Genomic DNA, 27429 nt, shown 5'->3' with positions numbered 1-27429 from the left:
AAATCAAGGCTTTACACATGTTTAGGTGCCATATTTGTGACAAAATCCGATCTTGTTAATAAAACAATGTGTCCCGTTGTTTTATTCATATGATTGAAATGTTAGTTGATGGTCATAACACATCAAAAAGACTAACCTCACTCACAACCACTGGAGTGACATGCATTGGCAACATATACGCCGGAATTAAATTGCGATTTTCTTTACTAGTTGTTCGGCTCAAAATTAAAAGGGGACGTATCTGAAATTAAAAGGGGACGTATCTGACATTAATAACTAATATTTTGTGGAAAAGAAATACTAATTCTATTTTATGGAAATGTTACAATATGGCTTTATGTACGCTAGGTCCGCTTTATGGAAATATTAGTTTCAGCCTGTTCATTTTGGCACTCTTTAATTTTATCAATTAAGCTTAAGTATACATGAAAATTTTATCAAAAATAAGATCCATTTTACTGCATGTTCTCCAGTACAAACCGTAGTAAATAAGGAAGGCTGAAAGGCCAATCTTCTGGATACCGGATACTGTTGTCTTTTCTCCTGGCAGGGAACAGGAGTAATGTAGGATACTCCGGCACAGAGAATTCCCATGGAAGATCATTTAAGTCGCCATTAATTCTGTGGGTGAAATAAGAAAACAAGATAATGTTTGTTAAATGTATCAAGACTCGTTATCGGAGAGCGTCACCACTGGCGTGTGTAATTGTGTTAACAAGGGAGAGGGATTCTGATTGAATTGACTCCATTCTTTATAGGTGATAAACAAGGCTGCAAAACATTGGGCTATTCCTTTCAAAATCCATACTACCCCTGTGGAAGATTTTGGAAATATCTTCAACAGAGGGAGTATGAATTTCAAATGGAATGACCATTAGGTAGGTCCATTTAAATGAAACTCACCCTCCCAATATTGGTTCTGCCTGGCTTTGTGCCAAATGTTATAAATCATTCCATTTGAAATTCATACTCCCCTTGTGGAAGATATTTTCAAAATCTTCCACAGTAGTGTGAATTTTAAAAGGAAGAGCCCATAAATTGGCATGTTGCTGTTCCAGTTGAAATCCATACACCCCCTATGGAAGTCATGACCTTAATCTTCCACACAGGAAGTGTGAATTTCAAATGGAGTGATAACTTCATTTGAAATTTACTGTTAAATTTGTATGTTTAAATTGTTTGAATAAAGGTGATTGAATAATCTTTGTGCTCATCCATATGCTTTCCATGCTAGCCATAAGCTTCAATATAAGAAGTCCAAGTTTTGAGATATTTTCTCAAAATATCAAGTGCTATCTTAAGAACCACCAAACCAATACTAAGCTTGTTTGTACTCATTTAAATGCATTTTACATGCTGATTCCAAATATGGTCATGAAAATTTATAATTCTGATTTTTTATTTTATTTTTTATTTTTAAAAAACATTTGAAACTTGTCGTAAGATATAATTGTGCACAAAATGGAGAGGTGTAGACTTACCTTGCAATATATAAATTAGGTGTGTCTTTAAGTAGTCTTCCTAGTAGATGGTATATATGATGTAATTGTGCACAAAACCCACACCACGGTGCATAGTAAAATAATAACACATTCTGAAATAAAAAAAAACACACACACACACACAAAGTTAAATATATACCCGCATAAACATACAAATTATATCAATTGGATTACAAAAAGCCTAAAGTTAAGAATCTATAGACTTCGCAAAAAGTAACAATGCCATTATAAATACACCTATTCACCACTTACATGGTTCAGCCGTACTGGGTAGAGCCTCAAACTGGTAATAGACATGAAAGAAAGAATTACGTCACTTTACACAATGTTATATGACTTGTTCAATTCCCATTCATGCATGCTGCCTGATCGAGGCTCTACCTTCAAACTTGATGACCATGCAAGAAGTGAATAGCTTTGAAATTATTAATCATATTCACAATACTTTAACATAGAAAGGATGGTGGTTTATTTATAAGCATTTTGATACCCTATTCATCCAATGTTGTTCATTATTATGTTTTCAGGGTTATTAGGAGTTAAGAAAACCTAATAATGATAATATTGGATGGCTTATTTCGCATGATACCATAACATATCGGATTCGTCATACAAATATCGAACTCGCCGTTGGCTCGTCCGATATTTTTATGACTCATCCGATATGTTATGGTATCATGCTCAGCCATCCAATATTATATCAATATCAACAACAGTAATGTTTTCAAAAGAAAATATCCAAATTCAAAAGTTGCAGTTATTTGTACTGATTTGAATTCAACGTGCAAATAATGCAACAATGCTTGCGTAATACACATTGATCGCTGTTTTACATTTTTTTCTTTAAAAACACTACTGTGTTGTTAACCCTGATGCTAACAATGCGGAGAGGAAAGAAGGAACCAAAATGAAGAGACGATGAACAAAGAGCACCACAAGGTTTAAAACCTTACGCCCCTCGGGTGCCAAGCACAAGATCACCAGTCTGTAGCCACAGGTGTTTCACTGGCCCGGCCAACAAAAGCATTGAATATACGACTTGGGGTGATTGCATCATGGCATCACGTGGGATATATGGATGAACAGTGGTTTTGGTTTGTTAGATTTTTTAAGATTTTATAGATTTAGGGATAATATTGAATGACACTGGACGTACACGGTATTAAAATGTGCATACATAAAACATCTTTCATTATATGTTGAAATAATGTGAAAACGATTAACAGTTTTGTGAAAAATGATTAATAGTCTTAAACTACAGGCACCTTTATAACAGCTGCATTACTTTTTGAACAAGTTTTTCTAACAAACTAAGTAGAAGATGTAACATGCAATAAAAGCTAGTTGGGAAATTCAATCAGTGTTAACTGTGTTCTGCATTGAAACTGATACTCTGTATCCATTGTGCATGGGATATATCATGCACTCTAACAAAACAAATACAAAGAGATACATTTGCACACATTCAGTGCCTTCAATTTTCTACAGCAAGCAGTTAAACGCTAATCCGGATCAAGGTGTTTATCACGTTTTACATTTGAACTCTTCTTATGTTGTGAACAAAAATGTAACTCTTCCTAGTTTCATCTCAATGGTCATTGATGAGAACTCAGTAGTAGTAGTACAATATCACAAAGAATACTGTGCACATAAAGAATCTGTACACTTAAAACAAAAGCAATATCTTGAAGACACTAAAACCTAAAGTACCATGCAAAGTAATCATTAGATGGATAATTTTATTATGCATATTTTGATACCTCATTTGGCACAATCCAACTTTATTTCCCCAAGTTATACCGAAATGAATGGAAAAAGAGAGCTTTTCAAAAGTAACAAATTTGAGCTAGTTCCTCCTTCAGGGTGATTCCTACTGGCTACTCTAATGGGTTCAATATAAGTGAGAGAGCAACACTCACTTGCCGTGCTCATAATTAATGTTTTTCAAGAGAAAAGTCTGTAAATGTTGTCACTTTTGAAATGCTCTCTTTTTTATTCAAATTGGTATAAGTTAGGAAATGGCACGAAGTCGAATGAGGTATCAAAATATGCAGAGCAAAATTCCCATCTGTTGATTATTCATTTGTGACCCATCACATTGAAACACAACAGTTGTCGTCAAAATGGACTTCTATATTACATCACCAAGTTAGAGGACTGCTTTTATGCTTTAAAATGACACCTCATCCATTGATGTCGCATGTAGAATGGTGATTTTATGTGACAAATAGAGTTCAAATTCCTTATAATTTTCTTTATATTTTTATTTATCTTTAAATGTGGCCATCTGACAACTGCCGTGTTTCGATGTGATGAGTCACATTTGGCAAATTAGGTCCAGTGTCTGCAAGACATAGCTTTAAGTGTTTGGATACTTTTTGTGCACAGTATAGTACAACTTTGTTTAAAGTGGTTCTCAGAACCAGTATACAGTCCAAGCTCCACACCATACAGATCCCTGTCATATTCAGCCATGTGACCTTCATTTAAAAAAACATTTGTGATGTATAGACACCTTGATTTCATGCTCCTGATTAACTGTGCGCTACAGTCTGTCCACATAGAAGTACAAACCAAATCTGTGGCATCGCGGGTCGATGCTTTGCGTCACACGCACTGCGTGTTAAAAAAAAGCGCTGTGTAAAGAGCATGGTGCGCTCGACAAGTACAAATCGCGCAGCAGTTGGCATGCCAAAGAAGCATTTACACACGCATTGCACTGAAATAATTATTCTCATACCTCTAGTTTCTACAGTCTATTTACTTTGTACTTCTATGTGGACAGAATGTAGACATCATTGCATGAAATTATGAAAACTTACCTGTTTACTATGAAGTACAACTGCCTCAAAAGTGGCAGATACAACTTCCTGCACTGTTAAACCAGTGCCATTATAATTATCAAGCTCCCTCCCTCCCTCCATTATACACACTCACCTGTTTACTATGAAGTACAACTGCCTCAAAAGTGGCAGATACAACTTCCTGCACTGTTAAACCAGTGCCATTATAATTATCAAACTCACTCCCTCCATTATACAAACTCACCTGCTTACTATGAAGTACAACTGCCTCAAAAGTGGCAGATACAACTTCCTGCACTGTTAAACCAGTGCCATTATAATTATCAAACTCACTCCCTCCATTATACAAACTCACCTGTTTACTATGAAGTACAACTGCCTCAAAAGTGGCAGATACAACTTCCTGCACTGTTAAACCAGTGCCATTATAATTATCAAACTCACTCCCTCCATTATACAAACTCACCTGCTTACTATGAAGTACAACTGCCTCAAAAGTGGCAGATACAACTTCCTGCACTGTTAAACCAGTGCCATTATAATTATCAAACTCACTCCCTCCATTATACAAACTCACCTGTTTACTATGAAGTACAACTGCCTCAAAAGTGGCAGATACAACTTCCTGCACTGTTAAACCAGTGCCATTATAATTATCAAACTCACTCCCTCCATTATACAAACTCACCTGTTTACTATGAAGTACAACTGCCTCAAAAGTGGCAGATACAACTTCCTGCACTGTAAAACCAGTGTCATTATAATTATCAAACTCACTCCCTCCATTATACAAACTCACCTGCTTACTATGAAGTACAACTGCCTCAAAAGTGGCAGATACAACTTCCTGCACTGTTAAACCAGTGCCATTATAATTATCAAACTCACTCCCTCCATTATACAAACTCACCTGCTTACTATGAAGTACAACTGCCTCAAAAGTGGCAGATACAACTTCCTGCACTGTTAAACCAGTGCCATTATAATTATCAAACTCACTCCCTCCATTATACAAACTCACCTGTTTACTATGAAGTACAACTGCCTCAAAAGTGGCAGATACAACTTCCTGCACTGTTAAACCAGTGCCATTATAATTATCAAACTCCCTCCCTCCATTATACAAACTCACCTGCTTACTATGAAGTACAACTGCCTCAAAAGTGGCAGATACAACTTCCTGCACTGTTAAACCAGTGCCATTATAATTATCAAACTCCCTCCCTCCATTATACAAACTCACCTGCTTACTATGAAGTACAACTGCCTCAAAAGTGGCAGATACAACTTCCTGCACTGTTAAACCAGTGCCATTATAATTATCAAACTCACTCCCTCCATTATACAAACTCACCTGTTTACTATGAAGTACAACTGCCTCAAAAGTGGCAGATACAACTTCCTGCACTGTTAAACCAGTGCCATTATAATTATCAAACTCACTCCCTCCATTATACAAACTCACCTGTTTACTATGAAGTACAACTGCCTCAAAAGTGGCAGATACAACTTCCTGCACTGTTAAACCAGTGCCATTATAATTATCAAACTCCCTCCCTCCATTATACAAACTCACCTGCTTACTATGAAGTACAACTGCCTCAAAAGTGGCAGATACAACTTCCTGCACTGTTAAACCAGTGCCATTATAATTATCAAACTCACTCCCTCCATTATACAAACTCACCTGTTTACTATGAAGTACAACTGCCTCAAAAGTGGCAGATACAACTTCCTGCACTGTTAAACCAGTGCCATTATAATTATCAAACTCCCTCCCTCCATTATACAAACTCACCTGCTTACTATGAAGTACAACTGCCTCAAAAGTGGCAGATACAACTTCCTGCACTGTTAAACCAGTGCCATTATAATTATCAAACTCCCTCCCTCCATTATACAAACTCACCTGTTTACTATGAAGTACAACTGCCTCAAAAGTGGCAGATACAACTTCCTGCACTGTTAAACCAGTGTCATTATTTTCAGTTACATCATTTTCTTCCAATGATGTAGACAATTTTGTCGTCTCTGCTGATCTCAGATGACGAGATAAATTTGCCCTGGTGAAGTTGACTAGTAACTCTTGTAAGTGTGCTGTTATTAGACCATCCGCTATCGGTAACATATGCTGAATTTCATTCTGAAAATAAGAATATGAAAAGAGGCTATAATTCTTGCGATTCACAATATGATGCGCCACTAGTGGTTGTTCTTGCCAGTCCAATTTTTGACCTCCAGGGTTGACATATCTGTTCTAGTCACCATTGGATTTTCATGCGAGTGAGATAATATTAGCGTTGAAAACAGCTCCACAAAGGATTCTGTGTAGTCAATAGATAGAAAATGGATCTACAATAGAGTACCCATGCCTAGTGAGGGAAGCCATACAAATCAGCAGACACTCGATGCAACTCAACCGAGACCATGGCTTTGAGATTCCGACACATTACATTTCACTGATACAACCTAAGGTCATCTCAGGTCATCGTGAAATCAACTGCTTCATAACATCTCTGGAGTTCTCCTGATGAAAACATACCGTAAAACCCCGTCTACAAGCATATAGTGTGCTTCTGATGAAAGTTATATTAATCCAGTCGCCATTATGGAGTTTCAGCAAATAAATTACGGATCCAAGCATATACAAACAAGTATTATTTTAAGACCGATCAATTGTATTGGTATATTAACGCTTGCTTCGAATTAATTAAGCTTTTATAAAAAACACTATATATGCTTGTAGACGTGGTTTTACGGTATGTCTTTACATCGAAATATTGACGTTGAGACTCAATTATTTTTGTTCAATTGAATGACTGTTCAAACTTTTTTGCTCAATCCACAATGTTATAAGTTCCACCTATCATGACTTGATCTGATCATAATATAAGTAAACAATCATTCTTAATTGCCATTTTATGTTAGCTTTTTAAAATAATACTAATAATGATAAGCTTACCTTTATATCAATTAAAGCTAAAGCAGACTTCAGCTCACTATCCATCACAGGACTACGCAAACCTAGTCTCTCAGCGAAGTCTTCATATAAATCCATTCTTATTGCAAAGAAATTAACACTTTTATTAGTCCTGCATCCAAGACCACTGAATGTCTCATCTTCCGTGCAATTTTTATATTTATGAAGTATTTCCTCCCCAAAATGTTTACACTGCTGATTACTAGAAGATTTGGGTTCATTATAACAATGTTTGCAAATATTGCTTGAGCCCATGATAAGAGAGTCATCACTATTTTGTAACTGTTTTTGATGTAATAAATTCTCTGTATTACATGGATATTTATGAGTATTGTATAAATGTCTGCTCTTACAGCACAATTCAAAATGACTGTATGGACTGTAATAATTGTCTACATACAAACAGCTATCAGGCGAGGTTGCCAAATTATGCACCACTGTATTCAACATAGTGGAATGGCAGTTTTGTGAGTTCAGTGAACATGCATCGAAAGGCGCCCTCGGTGCTTGCGTAAATTGTTCACACACCTCACACACATTCTGTCTGCCAACAGGCATGTCAGCTATGTGGGGTACTTTGGTTGTCAAAGCAACTGTTTGACAGCATTGTTCACCATTTTCAGTTCTTGAGATGTCGTCTGCTATTTGTTGTCTTTCCAGCTCAATTCTTCTTATTTTGTGGTATATATTGGTAGAACTGTTGCAATTATAGTAATCCATGGCTAAGATTCGAAGCTGTGATTAAAGAAAATAAATAAATAATAGAGAACAATCTTGATTTTAGGAATTTAAATTGTAAATGACTTCTTTTAAACACAGAGTACTACCTGTTTCTATCTGTTTGCCATTTATCACTCCAGCTACTTTTCTCCTCCTCCTCCATCCCATTTTGTCCCCTTTCCCTTTCTTATTTGCACTCTCTCCTCTCTCTGATTGTGTCACTCTCTCTCACACACACATTCCCCTATTACCCCCTCCCCTTCCTTTGAAATCTTTCACATTAGCCGTGTTCAGACGTAGGGTATTTAACTCGAGTAAAGGGGTATTTGCCTCGAGTAAAGTGTCCAGTCGGGGTAAGCTCGTGATAAAGGTCGAGTTTGTGCCCGTCTGGACAGTAGTCGGGGCAGCTTATCCCAACCTTAACCCGACTGATTTACCTCCGAAAAAAGTCAGAGGTAAATCCTTAACCAGACCGGAGCAGTCGAGGTAGATGCACGTGTGGATTGCACTAGAGGTAAGAGTCGAGGTAAACAGGACCTTTTTGCCAGATTTGACCTTATTACAAATTAACCATCGGCGTTCAACCAGTTCTTGCTCTAAAACTACTAGATGAAGCAAGGCCTAAAATGCGGTTTTTTTCCCCCGCTGATATGAGTGTAGGACAGTAAACCCAGCAAACACAAAAATGTTCTTAAAACGTTTATACAAAACCTTTTAATAGCAAAAAGATCATGAATGCGTTATATTTGGGCAAACAATTTTGACAAAATATTTTGTCAACTGTTAAATAAAATTCTTTTAGAATGTTTTGCCTCACGTTTTCAAAAGAGCTTCAATTTTACATCCATTTTCCGTTGCGATTTTTACTCAAATGAAATTGGGTTACAATCGGACTGCATATTTACTTTTAGAACCTGCACGCAACTTCCGGAAATTATCCCTGATGGGTACAAAATGGTCGTGGTAAATTCACGTCAGCGAGTCGTGCTAAAGGTCGGGGTAAGCTACGTATGGACAATCAGTCGAGTTAACGAAAATATTTGTGATATCTTATCACGGGTTGTAAAAAATGTAACTCGAGTAATAATTCAGGTCTGAACGTGCCTACTACCTCATTATGACAACAGAAATGATCAATTCAAAGTTGAGGTAATTCCACTGCAAAAACACAATTTCCTTTTATTTATTGCGTTATTTAAATGCTTGATCAAATTTGAATAAAACTGTTAAATAACATGTTATGAGACAATACAGGCATGAAAGGGGCTAAGAACAATATCTTTATACTCAAATTAAAACATATACTTACTAGGTGTATATCATTAAGAAAACTATTGCTGTGCATATGAGGTGTGAATAGGATAACAGCAGGCTTGGTTTGTAACTGCTTGGACATGATAAGACTCTTAACACCAACAGGAACAATCCACTGAACAAGCTGAAACAAACAAGATCGAATTAATAGGCTGAATTTCTTGAAAATACCTAATCATGCACTTTGTATAGTCCTATACAAGCAGTAATCGCAAATGTGTGTTGTGAGTGCTAGAAATCCTGCTGTATGTGGTTAAGGTCAGTCAAATATTATTACAGGCATGTATTGTTATGTCAACTCGGAACAATTATGATACCGTGTTAACTTTAATGATGGTGGGCAGGTCCGTACCCAGATTTGTGGGTGTGTGTGTGGGCGCTGAATTTCCAAACTGTGGACCCATTCCTCCTAAAAATTGCTTGCATGCAAAAGGTAGACTTACCACCCCCCCCCAAAAAAAAGTTGACTTTGGGGACTATTTTGAACACTTTAACATTCAAAAGTGGTCCCTTAATTTGGACCATGAAAGGTAGATTTTTTCCAGAGGGACTTTTTTGGTGGGATGTCGTCAAACCCTGTATGGGCCTGGTTGTGTGGCGTGGCTTACAGTTTAATGTAAGGTACTGTTAGCTTGAAATAGTCTACCAACTGCGCATGTTACTTGCATTAAACTTCTTCATATCATGTCAAACTCACAAAAATATTACCACATGACTTTGGCTGTGCGCCCATGCATGTCCTAACGTGCCATAATGACAGGATCATGCTAAAAATATGTGATCCAAAACAAATGCAGTAAAAAGATTCATATCGACGCAACTGCACAGTTTTAGACCAAATTCTGGTTGCAAGTCCGACACAAAATTTGCCTGGAAGTTTCTCAGTCATCACCCAAAAAAATTGACGTCTGAAGGCATCAGTCTATGGGGAAAGTGAAATTTGCTCAAAACAGTGGGATCTTCTGTGATTATTTTTGGTTCTGACAAGAGAGTCAACCAGGGAAGCCCATGTTCGGCAAGGGGGGGGGGGGGTTCACCCCATCCCCCATTTGCCGCCATTGGTTCATAGTGGAATTGTAATAATTCCATCTATTATTCTTACCTGCTCCCTGTTATCAAACACCCAATGCATAATAAACTTGGCTTTAAATTTCCTCTTGGCAGGGTAATACTGCAAAAACAAAGCAAAATGATAAATGATAAGTATACATGAATATTTGGTCCTAGCTGTTAAAATGCTTGGCGCAATACATATTTCATTTACTCAACTGTAAAAATAAAAATGCAACTTGAGAGAATAATTGTGATGTGATTAAGCCAAATGAGTTGTTTGTCACTAATATTGATTTTGAGATACAGCTAATAATAGTGCTTAACTTACTTTGTATTTTATTTTTATCCATGTGGAGAGGGACAAGAGATATAGACTCACCAGTGGTTCTTTTAATGTCCTTAATAAAACTATAATTCTTGGTTTGTCCAAGTTGATTGATTCAGCCAATGTTGGGTTAGTGATGATTCCAAACTGTACATGTTGTATAGGGTCTTTCTCTAAAGCAAGCAGAGCAGCACGGTGGAATGAGTCAAAGCCAGGGGGTTCCTCCTCTTGGTAATTGGTAAAGTTGAAATGAGCTATCACCAATGTCTGTGAAAAAGGAAGATAATTACAAATTAATAATGCATGAGGTTTCTTTTTTCAAATTAGACATACCGTATTCATTCCAATGACCTCCCAGGCAGGGTTTACTTTAACGCACAAAACACGCATATTTACGCGTGCAGGCACTTTGTGGACCCCTCCAAATCCAAAGTCCCAAATGCCAACGCGTACAAAATCTTGAAAACGTACACGTTAAAATATTGCAAGATTTGAATAGAGAAACACCCGATATTGAGCATTTATTCTCGGCTTTTGGCGTTTAGGACCTACTCCCGATATGCAGAGCCCATCACATTTTGTCAGCATCGATCCATGCATGTTTTAGTGATTGCGAGTCTCAAGACTTTAGTGTCAGTGGAGTGTGTAACATTTGAAATTTTGCAATTTGAGTTCGGGTCCTTTTTTCTGTTTTACACCAAATGGCTTCAATTGGACCTTGGCATTTTGCAAAATTTTCCCTCTCAGGGGGAACATCCCCCTCAGACACCTCCATGCGTAGTGGATAAACAAGTGGCCATTTTCGCTTCTGCTTTCGACATTTGCCAATTTCGGCCCTATGTTTAACCCAATTTATAGGCCTACAATAATATGGAAAACATGCCCACGAAAGGCTTCATGGGTCGGCATTTCACCAACTTTTGGCTTTTTCAACTGTTCAAACTTACATTTTACACAGTAATAGTGCAATAATGGTTCACCAAATCTCTTCAATTAGGTCTTCATTTTGCAAATTTTCTTACTTGTCAGGGGGCATTTTTTACATTTTATTATTTTCTTCAAAAAATACCCCTTGGCCAATGTTTTTGACCCCTTCAGAGGAAAAACTCACAATTGAAAGGGTCCAAAAAATTTGAAAATACCCCTTCAGCAAAATGCTTAAAGAAAACCCTGCTCCCAGGGTGCTTAACAAAGTAATTTTAGGTGGGCGCTTATTTTTACATTGTTTTAGTCATCAATCACCATCTGATAGTATTTAGTTACTCACAGTTAGTGCACCCTCAAAAACAATGATGTCCATATTTTGCCAATTTATGGCGACCGCAGGCAAATAAAATTCGATGTTGAAGTCAGAATCACCTCAAATTTGGCCTTTTAAAGGCATTTACAAATGGTTATTGTGAAGTATTTTTAATATCTATACATCTGTCCACTATAAAATAGCATCGTAATTTAATTTTGGTGCATATTTTGGATACTTTTGATGCTCAATTTCCCACGTATGCATGCATGTGTAGTCACTCAACATGCTCAACAGGTAAGCTCAATGTAAGTATTTTGACAACATTGGATAATAATTTCATATTTTGCTTGCTGTAAAGTTGCTGGGTGGGCGCTAATATAGGGGCATGGGCGGCTGATAGGAATGAATACGGTACTTTTATCAATTTCTTGGGCTTATATCATTTATTTCCGATCCTCGCATATATTAATTGTGGCACGCACTGTCTTTCGCCTTACCAGAATGAAGCATATAGGCTACCTTCTTTCTTCATTATGTTTATTTTAACATATAGGGGATGGTTTATTGAAACATTTAAAATGCTGATGCCTTTATTTTAAAGGTCCATGTCCCCCAAGTGGTTGAATACTCAGTGCCTATAGCATGTCCAGCATGTCTTTATCTGACCCATAGAGAAATGGTGTAGTCGCTTTATGTGGGAAACTGAGAATCTTTGGTGCAGTCAGTATATATACCTTAGTTTTGAATCACCCACCCCCCTCCCCCACAACCCCCTTCCCCACCCCCACCTACTAGTTGAATCTTCCTGTGCATGTAACCTATCCAGCATGTCTTTATTTGTCACATACAAGAATGGTGCAGTCACTCTATGTAGGAATCTGTGAATCTCTGGTGCAGTCAGAGCTCCCCTATACCCCACCAACCCCCCTGGTTGAGGGCTTGCATCATTTATTTCAGATACTCGCACATATTAATTGTGTCACACAGTCTTACGCCCTACCAGAATGAAGTATACATGTATAGGCCACCTGCTTTCTTCATTATGATTATTTTAACATATTTAAGGAATGGTTTAGACACATTTAAAATGCTGATGCAGTCAGTATGCCTTTATTTTGAAGCACCAAGTCCCCCACCCCAACTCTCACTTTACCATGGTTGAATACTACTAGTGCCTATGGTGTAGTCGCTTTATGTGGGAAACTGAGAATCTTTGGTGCAGTCAGTATATATACCTTAGTTTTGAATCACCCACACCCCTCCCCCACAACCCCCTTCCCCACCCCCACCTACTAGTTGAATCTTCCTGTGCATGTAACCTATCCAGCATGTCTTTATTTGTCACATAGAGGAATGGTGCAGTCACTCTATGTATGAATCTGTGAATCTCTGGTGCAGTCAGAGCTCCCCTATACCCCACCAATCCCCCTGGTTGAATACTCACATCTTCCTGTGCCTGTAACCTATCCAGCATGTCTTTATCTGTCACATACAAGAATGGTGCAGTCACTTTATGTAGGAATCTGTGAATCTCTGGTGCAGTCAGTATGCCTTTGTATTGAAGACCTTCCTGTTGTCCATGGTGTGCTATGAGGACAGGGTAGAACGGAGCTTGTATTTTCTGACGACATGCGCCATATGGCCACCAGCAGTTTACAGCAACAAAGGTCACCTGTAATAAATTTAGAGCCAAGATGAAAATTAACATTCTGCTTTACTTTGTTCAACCACGAGAGTGACAGTAGTGCTCTCACTTCCCTGGTTTTGTTACTGTGCACGTCAACAAAGCCCTTACTTAAGCTTGCATAGACTCATAAAAGCAACGTGCACCAGTCACAAATTATGTACAGCACACTTAGCATAGGTGCTACACCCAAATGCATGAACACCATTCAAATTTCATCCGAATGAGCACAGCTGCCAACAGCATGACAATTGTCCACATCGACTATGTGATGAATGCTCAAGAGTCAGTCAGATCACGTACATATATTGGTAGCTGTGTTCATTCAAATGAAATTTTTCCTATAAACGATGCTTTTGTGTGATATCTTTTCTACAAGGAAACCCCCATATATTTTCACTTACTTTTCCTACCAAGCCTTTAGCCATGTCATCCAAGTCATGAGCTAATAACGGTGAAGTACTATCCCAATGTGCATAGTACATAGCCAATGCTGGCACTTACCTTACCAACCAAGCCTTTAGCCATGTCATCCAAGTCATGAGCTAATAACAGTGAAGTACCATCCCAATGTGCATAGTACATAGCCCGATGGTTAAGGCGCGGTGGCCCAATGGTTAGGGCGCGAGCACGGTGGCCCAATGGTTAGGGCGCGAGCTTCATAATCGAAAGGTTGCGGGTTCCAAGCCCCACCACGGCCAGTGTGTTGCGTCCTTGAGCAAGACAACTTAATTCCCTATTGCTTCATTCCACCCAGGTGTAAAATGGGGAGCTACTGGTGGTAATCACAATTTTAGTCGCTGAGAGTACCTGCGCATCAGTTGCGGACTTTGGTGAAATGGAAATGATTCTGATGTATATCCTAATGGCAGCGGAATAATTGTTGAAGTGTGCTGATAGTTAGGTCATGCCTAGCTGAAGCGCACGTTAAATCAAACAACATTTATTTATTTTTATTTTAGCCAATGCTGACACTTACCTTTCCTACCAAGCCTTTAGCCATGTCATCCAAGTCATGAGCTAATAACAGTGAAGTACTATCCCAATGTGCATAGTACATAGCCAATGCTGGCACTTACCTTACCAACCAAGCCTTTAGCCATGTCATCCAAGTCATGAGCTAATAACAGTGAAGTACTATCCCAATGTGCATAGTACATAGCCAATGACACATCAGCATCCATTTCTTGAATCCGTTGTTGCGCCAAGTTCAGATTGCCATCAGGGTAGTCGTAGACAAATGAGTCTGTCGGGAAGATTCTATTTGGCTGCGGGGTAGGGGTGTCATCACTGGCTGCGCCACTGGAAGTATGCAAAAATAGAATCAAAAATTAAGATCAATTTAATCTCACCCTAAATTTATCACCATACCATTATGGTAACGCATTGTTATATGGCCTGCCTGATGCTTTATTAGCAGCCAGAATTGTCTCTTGCACTAAAAACTTAAAGCAGCTCCATTGGTTACCACATAGTATTGAATTTGAACTTAGAGCTGCTCATAAGTGCTCACTTGCTCCAGAAAATCTAAGCTGTATTCTTCTTCCTGTTCCCTTAATTGGCTTCCACCAAGAATCAGCTTCACACACCAAAATGAAAGCTTGCTTCATATGGTTGTGGATCATTTTCTGTGCGATTACTTAGGAACTCACTTCCAATGGACATCAAAACAGTCACCTCCAGAGAAGGTATCTTACCCTATCCCAGAAAGCTTTGCAACATGACACAGCACCTCATTTCATTAAATGACACTTCTACATCGTAAGCCTGCTACGCCAATTGCTTATGTCATTTTTTTGTAATTTGTAAAGAACAAAATGTGATTCAAGCATGCATTAGTTACGTATTTCACCCTAATTATTTCGGATTATTCCCTTTCATTTGTATCATTATCATTTATTCTTGTGCAAAGATTGCTGAATAAATATGTTATATGCATGCTTGAACCATATTTTGTACTAAGTTCTCAAAATTACAAAAAATGACTTAGGCAATTAGTGTAGCAGGCTGACGACATGTATTACTTTGTATGTAGGTTCCAAGTGTTTTCAAGTTCAGAATAAACTGCCTTAGAAACATGGGTCGACATTCATGAACTAAACATAATTTGGAAGCTCTAGATGTGCACTGTTCAGTGTTCATTGAGGTACAGGCTTCCCGTTAGTGTGCGTCATTGCGTCCAGACGCGTATTTTACAAATTTGGACGCAAATTCACATGGCTAATCAAGTATTTTGCGTCCATGTCACATGCATTTGGACGAGACAAAACTTCAAATTTTATCATTATTTGATGATAAAAATAAGAAATTTTTATTCTTTTATATTTTTAAGATAATAAAAGCCCCAAAATTTTGACCCACCTGCTGAGAATTGAAGTAAATTCTGCAATATTTGTAAATGCAACGTCAGGAAATCGTGCACTTTTGCATGCTTTCGAACGATCGCTGTACAGCTGTTTGATCACATGGCCTGGGGAAGTCCCGATTGATTTGTTTACAAGCAAGCACGTGCGCTAACGCGGTGTTTATTTAATTATTTATCACAACCTGACAATATTCAATTTTTAATATTTTAAGTTTATTTTCTCATAAATAATCTAGGTTTCCTTTATTAGTATTATTGTTATGATGAATAAAAGCAATTTTAAAGACAAAATCCAAATGATAACCCTTTTTCGTATTATTTGTCGCAGCGCGTGTTTTAGTTTTTGTAGCATCAACAACACGTTAATTTAAAAATAGAAAGCAGGAAGTGAAAGTACTGAACGAAAATTGCTCAAGATTGACAGACTTTGCTCATGTTTTTGCACCTGTTTTTGACCACGTTTGGGACCAAAACTGACACAGAAATGAGAAAAATTATCATAGCGAATGGAGATGGAATATCACGGCGAAAATGCACTTTTATTTTTTTTTAACAATCAACATTTGATGAGGTGTAGACCGAGTGCGTGTGTATCGTCATAATCGTGAATTTCAGATGGGCGCACAAAATCTGTCTGGACGCAAGTTTTTGCAACCTCGTCAGCAAACTTGCGTCATTACGGATGCACATTTTTAAAACGGGAACCCTGCTATCGACCTATGTTGCATTAGATAGCAAATCAGTACAGAAAATTGAAATGGAAACAATGCATTGTGGGAAGTCCATGGGCTTCAACATAAAAAGTCCACTTTCCAAGTTTCTCAAAATATCAAGAGCTATCATAAGAATCACTGAGCCAATTCTAGGCTTGTTTGTACCATACTAATTTTAATGCATTTTCCATGCTCATTACAAATATGGTCATGAAAATTTACAATTCTGAAATTTGTAAATTAAAAAAAAAAATGAAACCTATCATCTACAGGGGCTGCCTTACCTCCATGTAACTGACAACCTAGTCATCAACAGTTGAAACAGCAGGGCTAAACAGACAATGGTGGTCTCTGGATTTCTTGCCATGATTTGGGTCACATTGGTAAACTTTCTACTAATTCTCTGGAAAAACAATGGCAAAGACATCCTTCTCACAGGTTACCAAGTGATGACCAACTGACAATGAAGAAGCCTAGTATGGCATACTGATGACTGCAGCATGGTTGCCATAACAACCATCAGGATGAAGTGGGTTTAGTAGTTCTTCCTATAGGATAAAAATATGGCTTCATGAGTAAAAATATATTAGGAACACACCCAGATGTCTCAGAAATACACCTAAATATATTAGGAATACACCCAAATGTATTTGAGGGATACACCCAAATGTCTGAGAAATACATCCAAATGTATTAGGAATACATGTACACCCAAAATGTATTGAAGAATACACCCAAAATTCTCAGAAATACACCCAAAATGTCTCGGAAATACACCCAAATTTATTAGGAATACACCCAAATATATGAGTAAGATTTTTGTAATGGACATTTTTAGCTCAGTTGGTAAAGTGCTAGACTCTGTGGCGCAAGTGGGTGGCGGTACAGGTTGAGTGGTCAGCGAATTCATGCTTTGGGGTTTATGCTAGAGTCCGAAGTTTACTGTTTTCTAAAATCCATTTTCCGTGTTGTAAAATTTGTAAATCCGCTTTCATGAATAAAACTTATAATGTACAAACAGTGATATTAATGTCACAATAAAGTGTTCAATATTGCGATCAAAATGCTGATTGGCATATTCTCACGATAACTGGCCGACTGTTACGATGTTTGGAGGGATATACATGTAGTGAGTTCATGGCTTGGTAATATACCTTTATTTTGGTATTATTAAACAGTATTTTTATCATGAAAATTGACACACACAACTCATGATTGTTTTTATTTTTATTTTAATGTTTATTTCTCTGATCTTTTAACAAATTTTGTCACATCATACAAAAATGTCATTTTCCGTGTTGTACTTCAGATTCCGTGATTTTTTTCCCGTTTTCCGTAAAACGGAAAACTTCAGACTCTAGTTTATGCCTGTGCATATATATATAGCACACTATTAGCTATGATGGATATTCCAGATGTAATCCATACCCCTTATGGAAGATATGGCCTAATCTCCTACACAGGCAGTGTTGGAAATAGCTGGTATCGCGTAGGAAATTTCCAACACTGTACACAGGGAGTGTGAATTTCATATGGGGCTATCTGAATGAGTGACTTCATTTGAATACACCCAAACATGACTATCCCCATTTATGCATAATTATGATAATTCGATAAAAAATTAATTTCAGAATGTTTTTGCTTTTAAAAAAAGAATGCAACGTCCAGTGATGATACTTTTCCCCATTGCCTTTGGCAAGATTTGAGATATTTCGATATGAAATAACATACATTGACTGACATAATTGTCATTGAATTGAACATGAGAAAATAAAAATTGTGTACTCAAGATTTTGTGTTCTCTGGCTCGACAGAATTGTTCCAATCACTCTTTAACATGTAAAGGGAGTGTGTGTACATTGCTCAATGGAGCATTATGCATGATTTACGCTTGAGCGATATGAAGGCATGTATGCATGTGGTTGATTATCCCAGAGCCTGAGCCTAGGCAGAGTTAAACATGTGCACATTGCTAATTATAGAGGGCTCCCTTCATCTCAAAAGTTGCGACCACAGTAGCTCATCACTGTAAATGGCTTTCCTGTGCAGGGAAATACAAAAATTTGAAATTTGGACACCAGAAACTTCAGGATGAAGGCAAAAAAGTTATGGTACTTTATCATAGAAGTAATCATGCAGTGATAGTTAGATTTCATCAAATAAAATCGCCTTTGTGTAAAATGGATCGCTGTGGTGAAAAATGAACCATTGTAAACCTGCTTTTTTGTACAGTGATTGCAAGGCATTGTCAATAGCCACAGAAAAATGCAGAATTTGGAAACAGACAATTGCCCATATAAACTTCACTAATTTTTGACCTACAGACATATGGCTGACCCATCATTTTTTAAGTTAAATAATCACCTTTTTTTAACAAAATAATTTCCATGTGAAATTAAGTCTGAAAATGTTGTGATCATCCCTATTATTTTAACCATTCAGCAAATTACTTCAGTGCAGGTGTTTGTCTGCTCTGTCTGATTATCGCGTAAAAAGAACTAGGTCACGAGTTGCTACACAGCTTGAACAGCAAATGAGGTGCTGATGTGATGACGTGATTCAATTAGCCATTCAACAACTCTTCCTATACCTTTGTACAGGAGCCAACCGTTGTTAATCCGTGATGAATCCATACTTCTACTTCTACTTCTACTTCGGTAATTGGCAGAGTCCATGAGTCTGGATGTGATGCCAATGGATGCGGATGCGTATGTGCGGTGCCAGACGTGATGGTGCGTATTTACAGGGTGCAAGTAAAAACATGGGCCACCAATTACGGGCCAGATGTAACAGCTCCCTTGAAAGCCTCAAAGGTAGGCGAGGCTATCACATCCACTGGGAGGGCGTTCCACCAGATGACTGTCCTAGGAAAGTAGGAGTTCTTGTAGAGAAGGATGCGAGCTGGAATAATCTGGTATCTTCCTGGGTGGTAGGATCTTGTGCTGCTAGGTGGCATCGGGGTCAGGAAGTGCTGTGCGTTGATGGCAATCTGCTGGTTTTGAATCCTGTACATCAGAAGTAGGCTGGAGATTTGTCTTCTTCTCTCAAGGGAGTCCCATTTCAGTTTGCTGATCATTGATGTTACACTGTCCCTTTGCTGGTAGTTGCTCATAGTCCAGTAGTGTATACTGTGAACGCAAGGTTACGCAGATGCGTTACGCATGAGCCGTAAAATTCGTCATGCCTGGAGCGTATGCGTAAAAAGAACTCTCTTACAAATGTATGTTGGCGGTAGCAGCTAAATATTACCGCTTTATTCTTTAGTTTTATGCCGATATCAACAGAGATCTTCTTGTAAGGTTGAGTTAAGAGGTACTACACCCCTGGCCAATTTTGTGCCTATTTTTGCATTTTTCTCAAAAATTATAGCACATTGGTGACAGGTAAGATATGTATATTATAGGGGCAAGGACTACAACTACTGCAGTGAAAATTCAGCAAAAGCAAGTAGTTATTGATTTATTATTCAAATATTGGTTTTCCCTCATTTTTGACTGTAACTCCACAACTGTTGTCTGTGCTGAAATACCATTTCCAGTGCAGTAGTTGTAATCCTTGCCCCTATAATATACATATCTTACTTGTCCCCAATGCGCTATAATTTTTGAGAAAAATGCAAAAATAGGCACAAAATTTGGCAGGGGTGTAGTACCCCCTTAAGTGGCAATGACAAATGGACATTCCCAGGGCCGGATTTGCCTTTTTGGGGGCCCTGGGCCACCCCAAAATTTGGAGGCCCCCAACGCACTGTGAGGAAGGCATGTGCCCTCACATGGCTAAGTTTTAAGATATTTCTAGGACATTTGCGCTGGAAGCGCACAAAACAAAATCAAATTTGGACTATTTTAGCCCAAATTGAAGCTGAATTTTGCTATATATAACAGGCCAGTGCACGTGAAGTGCACAAAACAGGGCAGTTTTTGGGGCCCCAAAAATTTGGGGGCCCTGGACCCCGGCCCATCTGGCCCTATGGTACATCCGGCCCTGGACATTCCGAATGAAAGAATCATGTGAATTAGACATCTTTAGCTTGTTTCGTTGTTGAAAGGGATTCAATCATGTTTCGCCGTTGTTCATCACCGATTAACAACTCGCGTCCGGTGCGTCTACATGGTTTACTTCGCTCGGGCAACTAAAGCTGTCCTCGCAAAGTAAACCACTCAGACGATGCGGACACATCGTTGTTAATCGGTGATGAACAACGGTGAAACATGATTGAATCCCTAAATCACAACCACGCTTCCGTATATGCCATAAACTGCGCCAAATTGGCACACCGCTGAAGTTCTCTGCTGAAACTATAGCAGCCAGAGTAGATGTTTATTGACTGGTTATAGCTTGGTCAAGTTTCACTTTGTCTATTTATGCATTGGGACAGATCAGAACAATCAAACGAGTAGTACGGGTATATTATTGATACTACATCATCATCACAGGATCATTATCCCGATCACCATGTAGTCAGAATCAGACACGAGCCAATCCTATACCTAAAAGCGGGCAGCCTTATTTTTTGTATAGATCTGCTGCACATTCAAATTGCATTGTATTGCATTGTAATTCATTTGTGTCCATGCTAATACAACATGAACTTTCAAGCAAATTCGCCGATAATAGGTGATCAAAAGCGATCGGAATGTTACAATTTAAGTACAGATCGCATTCAGCTTACTTCATATGAAATAATCTTTGGAAAAATACGGCATATTTGTCATGGTGCTTGCGGAATGCCATGCAGTAATATACTAAAACGTTACGGCAATTCATGATTGACAACTAAAAATCTGTGTGTCGTTTGTATCCTCCGCTGTCAATTTCTTATCCACTCACTACATGTACATCATCACAAAAGCTTTGTGTTGATAGCGAGTGGCATCAAGCTCGCGGTTGAAGAGACGGAAACGATCATGAGGTATGTTTGATTCACCAGTCCTACAACTGTTGTGTTATGCCGCGCGGTCATTTTTGTTCCGCCATGGTTAATAGTTTTGTGATCGGGGCCCAGGGACTCAGGTTAGATCATCACATGATAACGATTTTTAATCGCCATCTTGGTTTAATATCAAAACATTAATTGCGAGTAAACCTGCACATGGAGCTGAAAGAAAAGTTAACAAATTACATGGATAGAAGTGTAGCGATTGCTGATGCGGGGAGTTTTACGTTGCTGTACATACAAGTTCTTAGGAACAGGACAGGTTCATATTTCAATTTGAAAATGCTGAATTAAAGTCATTATGGTGCAATGAACGTGCGATTACGTAATGTGTTATGGCAAATTACAATAAGTACAATGAAATAATGAGTAAGGCGGGCTTCTTCTTCTTTTTCCCAAAATCGTCTTTTTAACGCAAACCGATTACTTTCAAGAAACACTAACCATATCAGTATAAACATATACATACATGCTACAAATACAGCCTTAAACTTAATTGGACCTGCTTATGATTATTCATATTTAATCAAATTTGAAAATTTGAAAAAAAGTGTTTCAACTAACCCCACCCCTGGGGTAAGTTGAAACATAGGTGGGGTTAGTTGAAACACGGCTTGTAAAAATTTCAAAATAATTATTATTGTGTTGTTAGGGTTATACTTCCCTTGAAGGCACCATTTAACATACAATCAGTGTGAAAAAAATGAATAAATAAATATGTGGGAGTCTTGAGTCTTGAGATAAATACTCCATAAATAAGCTGACGCTTGTCCTTGGAGGATGTGCTGTGCAGAAGTGTCTCGGGTGCTCAAAAATTACATTGGTGCAAGTAAAAAACCATGGCTGCCTACAGCTTCTGGTGGGTGGAGGTGGGTTGCATCTCCCTCAGCACTGGAAGGGCCAGCGTCTGAAACTGCTTGATAGAAGATGCTTGAACCACTGTGGATGGTAGATCCCGTTCCAGATGGGTATGGTTCGAACAAAAAACGAATACTTGTAGGTGTTCACACGAGACTGGATGTTATTGTAGCTCAAGATGTTGTTTGCTCTTCCTTGTCGGGTAGCTGGTATGACACAAGATGGGAATGGTATGTTCACCAGGCTAAAATGGATCTTGTAGAACATCGAGCACTGGTTGAACAGCCTTGAGTCTTGAGTGATGAACTCCTGTTAAGCGAGGCTTTTCCTAGGAGAGCTGTGCTGTGCATACGTGCCAAAAATCGGTGCTCAAAAAAACATCAACAAAAGTGCGAGTAAAAAGGGGCGAAGCCCCGAAGACTACAAGGACTGGTGGGTTGGTGTATTTGCCATATCCCGGAGAAGTGGTAACGCCAGGGCCTGGAAATGGCTAACTGTCAAAGATGATACGACTGGAGATGGCAATCTGTTCCAAACTGGTATTGTACGACAGTCAATGAATTTTGAAAAAAGCAGGTGTGCTACAAATCGCACTCCTGGAAATAGTCAGGCGAGCTACAGGTGTGCTGTTAATTGCACTCGGTAAGGATTTTAGGTGTGCTATCATTTGCACTCGGTAAGAAGTTTAGGTGGGCTATTTGAATTATTGCACTTGATATTCAGATAAGAAGCATTGGTGTTGAATGTGGGACTACAATGTACTATAGGTGGGCAATCAAACTTCTTACCAAGTTAAAGAGCCGTAATTGGTGACCAGGCCAGCCAAGCACCATATCTGTCACCAATAAAATTTGACCTTATTGACCTCTTTTCTATTTCTAAGATTCAAACCTGAAAATACAAGTTGTCAAATTCCTTATACTAGATCGTAAAAAATGTCATTATCCAATTATGAACACCTCCCTGGTGTGTGTAGTTGGGGTGGTCAATACGGCCCTTTAAAATTATGCAAATTTCCTAGCACTGCCCCACGCACCCACTGCATGACATCACGTGCACAGAACTGACGAATCGTGTGCGTAGGATCGGTGACATTTTTGTAAAATTTGGTAAGAAACACCTCGTGCATATTGTCCGTCTCCGTTGAAAAACTGGATCCTCCGCAGTAAAATCCACCATGACCACTTGAAATAAACTTCCAGCAAAGTCAGAAAAAATATACCATGTCCAACAAAAAATTATAACCAAAATTACAGATAAATGAAATTTGAGTATCTTCGTCATCGAAATTTTTGCTCGTTTGACGCCAGAAAAAAGTCAATTTTCAAACGGCAATATTTTCCGAACGGAACTGAATGGGGGTAGTTCGTTCGTAGGATGGGCTGACTCAAACACCAAACTTTCGACACGAATAGCGTCCCGTCTGCCTCGGTTTTTTCAAACCCCATTACATCATTAAGCTTGTAGGTTTTCCATGTCTTATACTGGACCCATTTGTTCTTTTATGTCCGCCATGATGAGTAGTATAAACTGATATTTCTATCGGCAAACCTCGGTACAATTTTATCATAGCGCTACACTCACCGCTGACAGATCGCACGTGTGTCGGTCATGTCAAAATATTAAATCAGCCTTGTTCAGCTTCTAAATAATTATACAGTTCAGTTGAATGCATAAACATTACCACATTTACTACGGTGGTCAATGGCATGTCTCGTCTTTGTTGTGACATGAACCGCACGTTATCATATTTCGGTAGCGTGACCTCACAAGAAAGGTCAGGTAATTTACATATTAAATTGACAAAACGGCCAATCAGCGAGTAGAAAAGATATTGTTTGGGTCGTCACTTTTGTAAAGGCCATGACATCGATTTATTTTATGCAAATCACTTCCGGGAACCGCTGCAACTTTGGAAACTCCTTCAGGTGACAAGGTGCGCTTATAAATCGCACTTTTCGGTAAAGTGATTTAAGGTGAGCTCTATGCGCGCGATCGCACTCGCGCGCCTTAAAATGCATTGACTGGTACGAACGAAGAAGGAGTAGCGGTAGGTGTTGACCCTCGGTTGTATGGCCTGGTAGCTATAGATGTTGCATGCTCTACCCTGACGAACAGATGGAAGTACCATCGAGGGGAAAGGGATATTAACCAGCCCATGATGTATCTTGAAGAACATTGTATTCTGGTTGAGCAGGCGTCTGGTAGCTAGGGAGTCCCACTCAAGGCGTTGCAGCATCTGAGTAACACTAGCCTGTCTTTCATAATTGTTGTAAACAAATCTAGCTGCTTGACGCTGCACTGCCTCCAGTGCGTTCACCTGCTGTTTGACGACGGGTTCCACGCAGCCGAGGCACTCCAACTTTGGTCGTACCAATGCCTGGTATGCTCTACTTTTGACTTGAGATGGACAAGATGAGGCGAGGGATTCCCACTCCAAGATTTTTAGCATATCAGTGACGCTGGCTGTTCTTTCATAGTTGTTACTGACGAATCTTGCCGCTTGCCTCTGAATAGCTTCAATCCTGTTCACCTGATCTTGTTGGTGGGGGTTCCAAGTGCGGGTCAATACTTTGGACACAAGGTGACGAGTGTCACCATGGACCAAAATATGAGAAGCCTAAAATATTATAAAATGTACTTTCTGTGTGCACTTTTTGCTTGTATTATTGCTTTTTAACCATATTAAAGCAATATTGAAGAAATGGTAAACATGTTACAAATTTTTAAAAAGTCAAATTTTTAACCATATTTTTCATTGCGATTTTCACGTGTCAACTAACCCCACCTCAAAAGTTTCAACTAACCCTGATGCCTATTTTTACATTTCAAAGTTCATTACACAAAATACAATAAAACTTTTATTTAACATTATTCTGGGACTTACTACTAGTGCTTATGATACTCAAAAAATAATCCCCTAAATCTTCAAACAACATGGAGAATGCATCTTTTCTGAGGGGTATAAAAATTAGTCAGTAAGTAAAAAAACAGATATTTGGTGGATGACCCTTACTACCTATTACTAGGTGCCAGTATATATCTGGTTCCATACAGCAATACGCAGTATTGCTGTCTGTAAGCAGGTACAATTGAGACGTCGTGAATTGAGGCGTCGGAGCCGGTCAAACACAGAGGACTAGCCTACATCCCGTATCCTACTATCACTCAAACAAGCAAATCTCTTCACGAATTCACTCACCTTGCGATCCTACATCATCAGTTGAAACAAACATCTAAGTTTCCAAAAACAACTTTGTCATTCCTCAAAACTACAAGTAACTTCATTAATAAAAAATTGAAATCATACTATTACCCGTTATTGAAAATTTTGTTCGATTTATGTCAACCAAAAGAACGCATACGAGTCGAGTTCAGTTTACCAAAATGGTAGCTCCTGCCTCCTGGTCACCTCAGATATGACGTCAGTATCAAGCTGCTTAATAAACGGTGGATCGGATTGGTTGATATCAACGCCACGTTTTTGACCTTACAGGGGTCAGAGATATGCATATATATATATATATATTCATGTATGAAAACAGCGATCGCGGATATAGTATCATCACCGGAACTGAGAATTGCGACATTTTCGATGTTTGTACCGGGGAATTTCAGACACGGAGACTCCGCAGAGATTTCTACAAATTCGTCCAAAGGTAACCAAAGGGTTGGGGATCGCATTTTTAACTATCACTAAATGTTTCGGAATTGAGGTCGGCTAAAAAGTAGACTGTTTCGGGGACTGTAATTGGTGTAGATGTCACATTTTGAACAGTGAGCGATAAGTGACCAATTTGATGCTCAGCACAAGTGACTATCTTTACTCAGGGTAGTGCCAGTATTTTACCAAATTAATTTTTTGTGTCAGAAAAAAATACAATGTTTCAACTTACCTCACGTTCCAACTAACCCCAATCTCCCCTATTGTTCTCCAAAAAAACAGTTGCTCTAAGATAGTAAATGTAAACCTGTATTTTAACTAGAGTATCTCGAGCTATTTATCAAATTAAGTAATTCTTGGGCAAACTGGAACATGCGCGTTGCATCCATGTTATAGGTAACCCAGGCAAACCTTAGTTAACACATTTGCTAGTCAGCCAAATTCACCGACAATGTCAATGCATTTTTACATAGAAATTTAAAACAAGTGCCCGAAGAAAGAAACCTACATAAATATGTTTTCTATACTTCACTTGACCCAAATATGTGATTTTTTATGGTGATAAGTCACCCGACATGGAATTTTAGAGGATTTGGATAGCAGTTCCATTAAAAAAAGCTGCTATCATAATGAGACTTAAGATCTAGAAACACCCCCGAAATGCCGTTTTGGGGAATTTTGCTAGCTGAAACTTTTTGATGAAAGTCAATCTTTGACAAGATGTATATAAACTTTGCTACGGAAAGTGCTATGAAAAAATGGTTTTCAGTTTTGGCTTTGTTTACTCAAGGGCTTTAATTTGATATATGAAATGATGCAGTTTGATGGCAAATTTGAATTCACCTAGCATACCTACATGTTATGTAGAGTGCTAAGCGTGTACGCAGTCGAGTCGCAGTGTAAGGCGCATACTTTCTTCTGTACCGCGCTATATTCGCCTCTGTTTATCGCGGAGCCACTGCGTTCACAGTGTTCCAGTTTGGCCAAGAATTACTGCTGCTAGCAGTGTTATTGTACATGTGTACACCCTGTAGTGTAACAACATGCATGCATTTTTAAGCTTACCCGTCGTCGATTCATCCTGCTGTCCCACATTAATCTGTCATTTTATGTGTTTTAACAATCAAGGTAATTTTAGATCAGTAGAAAACCTACCTTGCTAACTAAACGAGGATTCCTTGCACATCTGGAAGCTGAAATCAAATTTCTTTTTGACATAAGACCTACACATAATTTCACTGACTTTGTACACAGACGTGTCAAGTTGT

The 27429-nt window shown here is 38.6% G+C and overlaps 1 protein-coding gene across 1 annotated transcript; it reads right to left on the bottom strand.

Moving 5' to 3' along the window:
- Positions 1-27429, bottom strand: LOC140143592 (uncharacterized). The gene is made up of 12 exons (XM_072165405.1): positions 27317-27429; positions 16988-17251; positions 14705-14927; positions 13386-13613; positions 10753-10965; positions 10423-10491; positions 9316-9444; positions 7269-8021; positions 4551-6449; positions 4325-4420; positions 1482-1594; positions 1-621 (listed from the first exon to the last, which is right to left on the bottom strand). The coding sequence occupies exons 2-12, from the start codon at positions 17128-17130 to the stop codon at positions 456-458; spliced, it is 4032 nt and encodes a 1343-aa protein (XP_072021506.1). The 5' UTR covers positions 17131-17251; positions 27317-27429; the 3' UTR covers positions 1-455.

This window comes from Amphiura filiformis, unplaced genomic scaffold, assembly GCF_039555335.1.
Source record: "Amphiura filiformis unplaced genomic scaffold, Afil_fr2py scaffold_24, whole genome shotgun sequence".
In the NCBI taxonomy this organism is placed as follows: Eukaryota; Metazoa; Echinodermata; class Ophiuroidea; order Amphilepidida; family Amphiuridae; genus Amphiura; species Amphiura filiformis.
The sequence above is the reverse complement of the archived record's forward strand: the minus strand, read 5'-3'. Positions and strand labels throughout refer to the sequence as shown.